This window comes from Polypterus senegalus, chromosome 9 (genome assembly GCF_016835505.1).
Source record: "Polypterus senegalus isolate Bchr_013 chromosome 9, ASM1683550v1, whole genome shotgun sequence".
Classification (NCBI taxonomy): Eukaryota; Metazoa; Chordata; class Cladistia; order Polypteriformes; family Polypteridae; genus Polypterus; species Polypterus senegalus.
The window spans coordinates 116,761,823-116,774,791 of NC_053162.1; the positions used below are offsets into that span (position 1 = coordinate 116,761,823).

General features: G+C 38.1%; 1 protein-coding gene across 2 annotated transcripts in view; it reads left to right on the forward strand.

Annotated features, from left to right (window-relative positions):
• Window positions 1-12,969, forward strand: part of LOC120535651 (mixed lineage kinase domain-like protein) — a 104,982-nt gene that overhangs the window by 29,476 nt on the left and 62,537 nt on the right. For both annotated transcript variants that reach the window (XM_039763606.1, XM_039763607.1), the window contains 2 exons: window positions 6,038-6,142; window positions 7,770-7,935. In XM_039763606.1, the coding sequence (XP_039619540.1) occupies window positions 6,038-6,142; window positions 7,770-7,935 (271 nt within the window). The remainder of the gene's footprint in view (window positions 1-6,037; window positions 6,143-7,769; window positions 7,936-12,969) is intronic.

A 12,969-nucleotide genomic window follows, 5' to 3' on the forward strand; every position in this document is an offset into this window, starting at 1 on the left:
GAGGTCCTGAACAGTCTGAGGTGCAACCTGGCGGGGTCAGATGGACCGAAACATAATGTCCCAGAGGTGTTCTATTGGATTTAGGTCAGGCAAGTGTGGGGGCCAGTCAATGGTATTAATTCCTTCATCCTCCAGGAACTGCCTGCATACTTTCGCCACATGATGCTGAGCATTGTCGTGCACCAGGAGGAACCCAGGACTCACTGCACCAGCATAGGGTCTGACATTGGGTCCGAGGATTTCATCCCAATACCTAATGGCAGTCAAGGTGCCGTTGTCTAGCCTTTAGAGGCCTCCCCAGACCATCACTGTCCCACCACCAAACCGATCATGCTGAACGATGGTACAGGCAGCATAACATTCTCCAGACCCTTTCACATCTGTCACATGTGCTCAGGGTGAACCTGCTCTTATCTGTGAAAAGCATAGGGCGCCAGTGGTAGACCTGCCAATTCTGGTATTCTTTGGAAAATGCCAATCTAGCTCCATGGTGCCAGGCAGTGAGCACAGGGCCCACTAGAGTACGTCGGGCCCTCATGCCACTCTCATGAACTCTGATTCTGATTGTTTACTCAGAGAAATTCATACCAATGGCCTACTGGATGTCATTTTGTAGGGCTCCTGTTCCTCCTTGCCCAAAGGAGCAGATACTGGTCTTGCTGATGGGTTAAGGACCTTCTACGGCCCTGTCCAGCTCTCCTAGAGGAACTGCCTGTCTCCTGGAATCTCCTCAATGCCATTGAGACTGTGCTGGGAGACACAGCAAACCTTCTGGCAATGGCACATGTTGATGTGCCATCCTGGAGAGGTAGGACTACCTGTGCAACCTCTGTAGTGTCCAGGTATTGCCTCATGCTACTAGTAGTGAAGTGACCATAGCCCAATGCAAAACTAGTGAAAAAACAGTCAGAAAAGATGAGGAGGTAGAAATGTCAGTGGTCTCCACCTGTTAAACCATTCCTGTTTTGGGGGTTGTCTCATTGTTGCCCCTCTAGTGCACCTGTTGTTAATTTCATTAACACCAAAGCAGCTGAAACTGATTAAAAAACCCCCTCTGCTACTTAACTGGCCAGATCAATATCCCAGGATTTTCATTGACTTGATGCTATACTCGGACTAAAAAGTGTTCCTTTCACTTTTTTTTAGCAGTATATGTATGTATGTATGTATGGAACCATACAGAACCATCACATTTAATCAATGATATCAATCGTCACATCCCAATGAAAAGTTACAATTTACATACACTGTAGTGTATCTTCAAATCGGTTGAAATGCAATGAATGACCTAAAATGGTGAAAAAATGGCAGTAAATTGCCAGAAGTTTAAATTTTACATTTAGGGCGGCAAAAACTGAAAAAGGAAGTTTCGGAATATTACTCTTGGGCCTTCTTCAGGGAATAACTAATAAAGTACAACCTACAGATGTTCTGCAGCAATTAAGGTAAATTAAGCCTTGTAGGCTGAAGCAAACAATTTGCACAGGTGTCCCAACTTCTGTCGGTTACTTAAAATCCTCTGATGGTTACTTAAAAATCTTTTGTCTGTCTAAAAGCAGAGTTCTCATCATTACCAGATGATGAGTGAGAGAGGTAAAGACAGGGTGGCCAACTTGCCAATTTAAATCCTAGAACGGCGGATGCAGACATCTTTCTTGGTTCATCCAATCCTATTTCAGCCGAAATCTAATTCCAATGACCAAATGAATAAGTTTACCTTCCCAGGCAATTTATCAATGAAAGCACTCGGGTATAACTGATTCCGTGTGGTGCTATGGGTCCACAGCTCGTTCAGCAAAGGCCATTTTTTAAATAAATAATCACCGCGCTCGCGGCTTCGTGAGGGGGCGTAGTAGTCATAGCAAGCCGCGGGGTGATCTGCGGGGTGGGCGTTTCTCACCTAGTGCACAGGTGAGGGACTGCCCACATCCGTGATTGTTCCCGTGGCTAATGTGCTGCAGCTGCTATTGCCCCTCGCAATATAAAAAGAAGAGCGAGTCGGTTGGGGGGGAGAGAAAAAGAAAAGAACGGGAGGAAAAAAGGACGGAGGTTACAGGGAGCGAGAGAGGAAGCAAGTCGGTGCGAGAGACAGAGAGACACACACAGAGTGTGAGTGGGGTGAGCGAGCGAACGAGCACTTGAGGCAGCTGCAAGGAAGTTGGGTGTTAGGCCGATACCCAGGCATTGGAGTTGATGTCGCTCCCGCTGAACGATCAGGTAGCGGGAGTGACCAGGGAAAGCCGAATGGCCATAGAAGACAGGAAAGGCAGCGGGAATCGCGAGGCTTGGAGCTGTAGTCCTTGGTATGGGCTTCCTGGAGACCAAGGAGTCCAAGTCTCTGGTCTGGGATGAGTGCCAGACCGAAGCCAGGATCGTATTAGTGTATGGAAAAGGGCAGCTGCAGAGAGAGCGTCTCTCCTGCTGCAAAGCCTAGTCGGGAGAAGCAGGTGAGACACTAATGCTAACAGAAAAGATGCACCGAGCTTGTTGTTGACTTTTAAAGATTGCTTCCGTAAGAATGTTTTAACCTTGATTTTTAAGGATTGTTTTTTCTATTGTTTTAACCTCCACGTTTTATCTATGGAACTTTTTTGAAAGAACTGCACTATTTATTGAACACTGTTTTTGATTTGTTGGATTTCTAATAAAAGCACTTTTGCACTTTTTGAACCATCCCCTTGCTCAGTGATGAACTGTCTAGCTCATCGGTGACATTACCGACGGTGTTGGGTTCAAGGGCTTCCAAATAGCAGATGGGAGAATGGAGCCGAACCTGCATCGTCACATCCCCCAGCTGCTTTGTTCAGTTGTAGCCTGTTCTTGTTCAGTTTATGGCCTTCCTATGGGTGGATAGGCGTTTGTAAGTCAACACATAGTCATCCTTGCCAAACTGTTGTGATGCACGCTTAGTTTACATGACTTAAAATTGCCAGCCACATCAAGTTTAGTGACTGCATGACTGCTGACTTACTGTACCAGTACAGTCGTGCTTAGCCCTTTTTTTGACAGCCAAAAATGTGCTGCCTGACAGAGAAGGTGCTGATTAAAAGATAGAGCGAGTTCAACTGCAGTCTATGTCTTTTTCATCCTTTTTCCATTCTGTTTTGGTACGTAAAACACAAGATATCGGGCAGGCGAGCTTATCTTCTGTTCCTCGTTCCTTATTTCTCATCGCTGTATTTTATGCAGTATACTTCCAGCTGAGCACTCTTTGGTTCCCAACCCTTGCACACACAAAGTCCACCTTTACAACTTAAGACAAAATTGAATCTGTTTGATTTTGTCAGGTCAAGTTTCAGACTAGTTGGAGTAAGTTTGGATTTGTCACATTAGCCAGTCTGCTTTCCAAAATTGTGCTGCTGACAGCCTCCAACTCACTAAGATTATTTAAATAAAGGCTACTACTGAAAATCAATGGAAAAGTAGTGCAATATGACGTAGACTTTAGCTGTTTAATTTATATTATTCAAATATCATTTTCAAGATTTAAACCAATTAATAGCACAATGCCTTATATGTGTCTTAACCCAGCTTCTCATTATAACCAAAACATTCTAACAGTAAAATAATCTTGTGTTTGGCCATGGACTCTGTCTTTGTGAGCTTGTCTCTGGAATTTTACATTTCAAGTGGTTGTTTTCTCATAGCTTTAAGGTAGCTTAAGGCTTTAATATTCCAAAAACATTCTTCTCATTTTATATTTCACCTGCTCAAAATAATTAAATATAGTTGAAAATTTGATTGAACAGTGTTTTATTAGATTAGATAACTGTATTAATCCCATAGGAAAATTCATGAGATATCACATTAGCTAGAGTGACTGACATAAGGCAAGGCTTTGGAGCATATCTGATGAGTTATTTCATTCATCTCTAAAAACTGAATGTGTTACTCCTTGATAATGGTCTCTAGACTTTGTATATTATTGTACCATTTTCAAATTACATTTTTGTGGTACTGTTTTGAATCATATAACAATCAGCGGAATAAATTTAGTATTTTTGAAGTCAGTTATTTGTCATTGGAAATTGTAATCTAAAGTGAAGACTTCACTTATAAATTTAAATAAATAAGGCCCATGAGTTTCCATTTTAAAATTTTGTGACAAATTCTTGGCATTCTCTTTCCTATTGTCAGTATAGGCTCTGGTTAATTGTTTGTTTAAGGCAGACTGCTGTGTTTGGAGTATTTACATAAATAATGAAGTAAAACAGCATAACACAAGGAACATGGGTGAAGCAACATATTGCGACACTACCTTTCCGACAGAAAAACTGCATAATCAGGATTTGAGAAATTTTTTAAAAGTTTTATTTTTTGCAGTTTCCTTCAACTTCCTTATCTTAACTGCAAAAATCTGAGGTTATCATGCCATAGTGTCAAGCTGTGTATTTTCCACCTTTTGTCTCTCAAACAATTAACAGGCACAAACTATACCTATACCTCTACTCATGTCATCTTTTGCAGCTTTGCAATAAAGTTCATACTGTATTTTTACATTTTAAAACCGGTTACTGAAATACTATTTTGCTGTCTTCAGATTACTAATCCTTTAGTGAAAGTACAGGTGAGGTTTGTTTACTTGTCGGTTACCAAGGTATTTACTAGTCCTGTAAGTTCTCATTTATTTTAAACTTTTTAAAATCATTTTTATTTATGGAATTATGTCCTCAATTGTTTCAAGCTAATAAATAAGAAGAACTGCATTGTGCTGAAAGTGAAACAAAGTTAGAAACCTCCAGCAACTCTAATTGTACCTTCACATGTGGTGGCTCATTCAGTTTGGTGGCCATCCCATTTATTTAACCTCCTGACACTGCACAAGATCACAATTGTCTACCATTTCCCTCTTTATCTCTATGATTTCAATTCCGGGATGGGTCTAGAAATTCTGGATAACACCCATCTATAGTGCCCTTTCTCAGCCTTCTGGCCACTTGATCCCAAAGTTCCTTACTGAGCTAGCCCCTGGGTTATACTGTATAACCTCTTTAAGGTCAAAATTATCCTTCTGTTGCAGTCATGAGGAATAGGCTGCATTTTGCCACCTGGATAAGGTGTCTCGACCTTGTACCAATTTCTTGGATAAACCCACTAACAACATCCTCTGTCCTTTTTTTTATCATCTTTAGTCAGTTAGAGCTCTTCAACAGTTCATTCTGATTCATACAGATACATGCTGTGATCTCAAAGAAATCAAAGGAGGTCTTATACACAGGAGAGACACAGGAGAACACGAGTTGAATATCCAGAAACAAGTACAAAAGTCAAAGTAAATGGAGCATTTACAAAGTCCTAGCACTTATTGGAAACATCTTTTAGCCTTTACTAACATTAAGTGATGTGCCAAAATATACAAAAGAAAATAAGGCACAGAAAAATACATAAATGTAACATAATACTCTCAACTATATTTAATCTTGTTTAGGGTTTGGGGTGCTGGAGTGTATCCTTTCAACACTGCAAGGCGGGAACCCATTCTGGGTGGAGTGTCTTTCCATCACAGGACCCACTGCCACATACACCCACACACACTCTCAAGATGTAGGTATAAAACTTTGTCATCCGAGCCACTTGTTATGTTAGATCTTTTATTAATTTAATAGAAATCTGACCTATTAACAAGCTGTTAAAAAACAAAGAAAGCTCATTTTTAGTTTGCAAAAATATTTAAAATATACAGTATTGTTTGTAACATAACATTCTATAGTCTGGTTAATGCAGTTACCCGTAATATATCCTTGGAGCACTGTCAAGAACCTGAACAGGGTTCCATTTCAGGATAGGGCCCTATCAAGCACACTTACAAAAAAGGGCCAATTGAGAACTTGAACTTGAATGTGTGAGGAAAACCTGAGTACCAGGAGGAATGTCCATGGAGACGAGAAGAATGTGCAAGCTCCACACCTACAAACCACTTGGTATAGGACACTAGGTTTGTGAAGCAGCAGGGTTAGCCTCTGCTAGGTTTTGTAATGACTATAAATACTGGAGAAACACAAAAGGGACACTGAAATTGTTTTTTTCCTTCCATTAGTGATTGGCCTGCAAAAGGAAACCAATGATAAAATCTCTGCAGTGAAGGAGACTGTGGATTCTACACAGTCCGATATGAGAGAAGTAAGGAAACTTCTAGAGAACAGTGAGTGGATTTTTTGCATATTTTTCACTGAAGTGATCTTGATCAAAGCATTATGTTTAAGTAGGAAATATTTTATTTATTATGTATTGTTTATCATGAAGGTGATACGCATATCAGATATAACTAAATATAATTATTTCAAACATAGCATTTCTAACAAGTATATGTTTTAGGATGTATTTTTGTTCTTCTGTACTTGGATCACTAGACATGAATAAGTTGACTGTTGTGCTTCATTTTATGACATTTAATATATGTTGGAGTTCTGAAGCAACTTTGCTTCCTTGTGTTTTAAACCACCTTTTACAAATTGCACATTTGTTTTAAATTATGAATGTTTAATTTCAAAACTGAATGTGAAGTGTAATCTCTTTTTATGCTGTTCGCTGTGTATTTTTTGTTATGTATTGAACACATTAGCATGCCAGGTAGTTGGCTACAAACTGGTGTGTGATGTGGGGTTATATTAGTCTACAGGAAACTTGAATTGGAACAAACTAAAAAGCTTAATTCCAAATAATACACATTTTTTTCCATTTGGAATAACAGTATAGAGTTGCTTAATGTGCTGAACTATAATCAAAACTGACTAAAGCATGTTTTACACTCCCGTGAGAATGCAGTTGGGTATATTTTACTTGCATTAACTTTCCTTCCTAGTGTCTCCCCGATACTTGACATTTTTTGTTTTTACAGATTTTCTGTGACTAATTTCAATACGTCTTTCTTCTGACTTTTAAAGAAATTGTATGCAGTTTGCATTTATTTGTGTGTATACAGTATGAGGCATGATGGCTGACCAATAGTGTTTTAATTTTGCCACTTCTTTAGCAATACATGGACTTTGTGTTAACTTTTTTTAATAGCGACATATTACCAATTTTACTTTACCTGTAGTTTGAAATATTGTATTTGAGATGAAAAAATATTCATAAGCCCTTGTAATACAATTTGGTGTTTCAAGGGCTAGTACATGGCTTTATAACATTGGTCACAAATAAGGAAATGGCCCACTCGCACACAAACTCACACTACTTCTTGGTAATTTTGAATTGTGAAACATGAAAATGAGTACTTTTTCATATTTGTCTTCTTTCTTGCTTTGTTTCTTTTTCTTTCTTTCTCTCTCTCTCTCTCTCTCTCTCTCTCTCTCTCTCTCTCTCTCTCTCTCTCTCCTCTCTGGTCGATAAGAATTACCGGAAATTATGGTTTACGAATCAATTCCAAGGAATAGTTAATAACTGAGTGACTTTTCCTTTTAGATCACTGGTTAATACCTCTGTTATTGTATTATGTGAGATTCTCTATTTTTCAATTTGTTGCACATTATTTAGAAATAAGATGCATCAGTTAAGCTTTGATTCATATTAATAGGGGAGATTATTTTAAGTCTATGTAAAATTTCATCTTGATAATCACCCCCAACTTGAAACTGATTAAGTGGGTTCAAAGGTGGATGAATGAGTGAATGAATAAATAAATCATTGTACATGATATTTTTATAGGTCTTTTTTTTAAACCTTAATGATTTATAGACATATTTTCTAAGTAAACATATTAGTTAACCCTTTTCAGATTCAGAGAATCCGAAACATATAATTTATATTTGCCATGTGTTTATATTCAGTGAAGAAGCCAAGCAGTCAGGAGATGAATATAAGAGAGATCCTTTGGGAAGAACTTACACTTGAAGCTAATCCTTTTATGAGAACAGAGAGCTCGGTGGTCTACAAGGGGGAGTTCAATAAATTTACTGTTGCTGTAAAGAGGTACAACACAAGCACAGATTCAGAGTAAGATTCCAATATTTATGTTTACATTTTGTCCTTTTCTCAGAGATTTACCTGCTAGTGTACCTTTTAATGTTAATGTTTTCTCTTCCATAATAGGTGCATCTTGTATGTTAATTTTTTATACTGTGTGTATGTATATATGTATGTATGTATATGTGTGTATATATATATGTATATATATATATATATATATATATATATAAACTGCTCAAAAAAATTAAAGGAACACTTTGAAAACATATCAGATCTCAATGGGAAAAAGAAATCCTCCTGGATATCTATACTGATATAGACTGGGTAATGTGTTAGGAACGAAAAGATACCACATTGTTTGATGGAAATTAAAATGATCAACCTACAGAGCCCTGAATTCAAAGAGCGCCCCAAAAATCAGAGTGAAAAATTATGTGGCAGGCTAGTCCATTTTGCCAAAATTTAATTGCAGCAACTCAAAATTATACGCAGCACTTTTTATGGCCCCTGTGTTTTTGTATACATGCCTGACAACATCATTGCATGCTTCTAATGAGATGACAGATGGTGTTGTGGGGGATCTCCTCCCAGATCTGGACCAGGGCATCACTGAGCTCCTGGAAAGTCTGAGGTGCAACCTGGTGTCATTGGATGGACCAAAACATAATGTCCCAGAGGTGTTCTATTGGATTTAGGTCAGGAAAGTGTGGTGGCCAGTCAATGGTATCAATTCCTTCATCCTCCAGGAACTGCCTGCATACTCTCACCACATGAGGCCAGGAATTGTTGTGCACCAGGAGCCACTGTACCAGCATAGGGTCTGACAATGGGTCCAAGGATTTCATCCTGATACCTAATGGCAGCCAAGGTGCCTTTGTCAAGCCTGTAGCGGTCTGTGTGACCCTCCATGGATATGCCTCCCCAGACAATCATTAACCCACCACCAAACTGCTCATGCTGAATGATGTTACAGGCAGCATAATGTTCTCCATGGCTTCTCCAGACCCTTTCACTTCTGTCCGTGCTCAGGGTGAACCTGCTCTCATCTGTAAAAGCACAGGGCACCAGTGGTGCATCTGCCAATTCTGGTATTCTATGGCGAATGCCAATCGAGCTGCATGCTGCTGGGCAGTGAGCTCAGGGCCCATTAGAGGACATGGGGCCCTTGGGTCACCTTCATGATTCTTTCTGGTTGTTTGATCAGAGACATTCACACCAGTGGCCTGCTGGAGGTCATTTTGTAGGGCTCTGGCAGTGCTCATCCTGTTTCTCCTTGCCCAAAGGAGCAGATACTGGTCCTGCTGATGGGTTATGAACCTTCTATGGCCCTCTCCAGCTCTCCTAGAGTAACTGCTTGTCTCCTAGAATCTCCTCCATGCCCTTGAGACTGTGCAGGGAAACACAGCAAACCTTCTGGCAATGACACGTATTGATGTGCCATCCTGAGAAGTTGGACTACCTGTGCAACCTCTGTAGGGTCCAGGTATCAGCCTCATGCTACCAGTAGTGACACTGACTGTAGCCAAATGCAAAACTAGTGAAGAAACAGTCAGAAAAGATGAGGAGGGAAAAATGTCAGTGGCCTCCACCTGTTAAACCATTCCTGTTTTGGGGGTCATCTCATTGTTGCCCCTCTAGTGCATCTGTTGTTAATTTCATTAACACCACAGAAGCTGAAACTGATTAACAACCCCCTCTGCTACTTAACTGACCACATTAATATCCCATAACTTTCATTGACTTTATGCTATACTCTGATTAAAAAGTGTTCCTTTAATTCTTTTGAGCAGTATATATATATATATATATATATATATATATATATATAGGGCTGCCAACTCTCTTTTTCTGGTATTGAGGACATTTTTTGGTTGAAAAATGAAGACTTTTGAGGACGCCTTTCCCTATGATGCCATAATACGCCCTTTATACTGTCTTATTGTTTTTTAAAATGAACTTTTATTAGTAGTTTAGCACTATAATTATGATGTGGTTGCCACAATCACAGTCACTGGCAAACTAATAACCCATTATTTTGAATATGTCAAGCCTCTTAAATTAACAGACTTCATTCCTTCTATTCTTATTTGGATAGCTTAACTGTCGTAAACCTGTAAAAATGATACACATGGTAAATTTACTTCTAGTAAAATAAAATTATTTTTACTCTTTTCAATTTAGTTTATTTGCATTTATCTACATTCTTTTATATTTTTACACTATTTCTATATACTAGAATCTATTTTCTCAGTAAATCTGGGTTCTTGGATAAAGATGTATAGAAATCTTTACATAGCATGCTACTGAAATCGAATCTTGTGAGCATTAGCACCTCAATTGAATCTGTTCTGCCCTTTCAAAAACAAGGCTGCTGTTCAATTAGTCTGTGAACTTGCACTTTCTTTTTGGCATAATGGGTATTCCTGAATTTATGTAAATGAAAGAATTATGAAAATATTATTAAATTACTTGAAGTGACTTATTACTTGATCAGTTGAAAACTAAAACAATATTACATTTATATGACAGAATAACTGTGTGATTTTTTTTAATTAAGTGAAACTTAATAGTTGACTCATTCATTTACAATTATAAATCTATTTTGGAACAACTGGTGATAATAACAATATTTTCCATTAAAATATTACAAAGCAGTACCTCCTTGCACTTAAATATGATGGAATGTTCCTGGATGTAAGAAGTTTCTTGTTTAACCAAGCTGCTTAAAGGAAAATCTAAAATAAGATCTCACATAGAAAACATGAAATTGTAATTTCAATTTTGAAAAAATTCACTTAGTTATGGTGAATTAAAATTACAAAAAATTAAGGAAAGGAACAACATTTATAATGAAATGTCTACTCACCAAGAAGATAAAGCTGAATTCAAAAGATGAAAAGTGAAAAAGCTAAATTGGACAGACATTAACTACTCTTGTCAATATCTGTGCTGTTTACTACCGGAATAGAAGTAAGGATTCTGGGGAAGAAAGTGTGCACACTACTTCCGCAAATGCTGATTGGCTTTCAGTTTTTACAAATGATAAGGATATGGAGATTTTCAAATTTTAGGAGCCAAAATTCAGACATTTTAAAAATTTTATAAATTCCTCCTGGAAAGTTCATGGTGTGTTAAAAATGAGGACATGTTCAGGAAAATGAGGACGGTTGGCAGCCTCATGTATATATGATCAGAGGGAGCTAAATATTAACTTTGTGCTCTCCAGCTCTGTGTGTTCTTGGTTCAGAAATGCTTTTCTTTTGATAATTAAAATAAAATGTCACAAGAAGGTAAATATTTCATTTATACAGTAATTTAGTCTTTGAGTGCAAATATAATAGCATTGTGAAATTACTATTATTAAAGCTCATTCAAAACTTGAATACATAAAGTCAGCATCGGTATATATAAAGTCAAAACTTTTTTCTGAATATATAAAGTCAAAACTTGAATATATAAAGTCAGCGCTGGAATATATAAATTCAAAACTTGAATATATAAAGTCAGCGTCGGTATATATAAAGTTAAACTTGTTTCTGAATATATAAAGTCAAAAGTTTAATATATAAAGTCATCGCTGGAATATATAAAGTCAAAACCTGAATATATAAAGTCTAGTTAGATTTCGTCATCATTGCATAACTATTTCTTTACCATAGAAATGTAAAGACTAAATTCAACTTCCATTCCTACCAAAGATATTTCTGGGGACTAAATAGAATCTACTTATTTCCAAATTCGAGCTATTGAGCATTAAGCCTGCCTGCCTGAATAAGTCACCTAAACGCTCTTACTTTTTTACAGTTATTTAATCATGGCTAGTGGTGGAAAATTTATAAAATGGAAGGAGGATTACACTGAGTATGGCTTTACCAAAACAATTATTGATGGCGAATCGATTATTCATAAAGATTCAATTGGTGATCTGTTTTTCTTTGTTAACCTCATATTTTTTCATACTTCTTCTCAAACCAAGGGGGTGCGAGGGTAAAATGAATCGAGAAACGCTGATCAATGTAATCAGTGTACCAGGAAATCATGCATTGACAGAAGTTCCCCTTTGCTTGGAATTGAAAGTGTGATTAAATGCATTATTTTTTAATGCGGTATGGAGCACATGCATCGAAGCTTCTCAGCTGTGCTTGTGCTAAGAAAAGGAAACATTTTAAAAATAACGTAACACGATTGTCAATGTAACCTTTTGTAAGTAGTGCCTGGAGGATTCAGTTTGGAGAAACTCTACAGACAGCGTGTGTATTAACTTGTGAATTTTTCTGTGAGTATTTGGTAGCAGCGTCACAAAGTCACTTCTGTAAGACTGCGTTAGCTGTGGAGCTCAGCTCAAAGCGAAATGAGGTGAATGGGAGGGGAGATGATGATGTGACTCCCCCACCCGCCTTAACTGTCAATCCCCCACAAACACAGTCTCTTGGAATTTGCATAAGCACAGCCCTTTACCTGCAATTTTAACTTGGGTACAAAGTGATCAAAACTCTCGTTTATATCCTGTGTCCTCTCATTAAACTTGTATCCCGCATTACCCGTGGGCATGACAAACGCCAGCGCAGCGTGTCTATGAACTTAATTTAAACTTTAGGTTTACACCGTGCTTTGTTTCCGAAGTAGCAGCACTCATGAATATGGTTGTATATGTAACTCGCTCGCTTATTATTGTTTCGCTGCCTTCTCAATTATATAATGCATGTTTTGTTCAGCGCTTTTTGGAGCACTTCCTGGTTTTCTACGTACTGTGTTGACAGTCAGTTCCACGTGATTACGTGGGAGGCGTGATGATGTCACACGAAACTCCGCCCCCATGGCTTTCGAGCTCAACTTCATTACAGTATATGGGGAAATATACCTTCCAGTTATGACCATTACGCGTATAATTTCGAAATGAAACCTGCTCAACATTTGTAAGGAAACTGTAAGGAATGAGCCTGCCAAATTTCAGCCTTCTACCTACAGGGGAAGTTGGAGAATTAGTGATGAGTCAGTGAGTCAGTCAGTCAGTCAGTGAGGGCTTTGCCTTTTATTAGTATAGATGAATTGGAACAACCA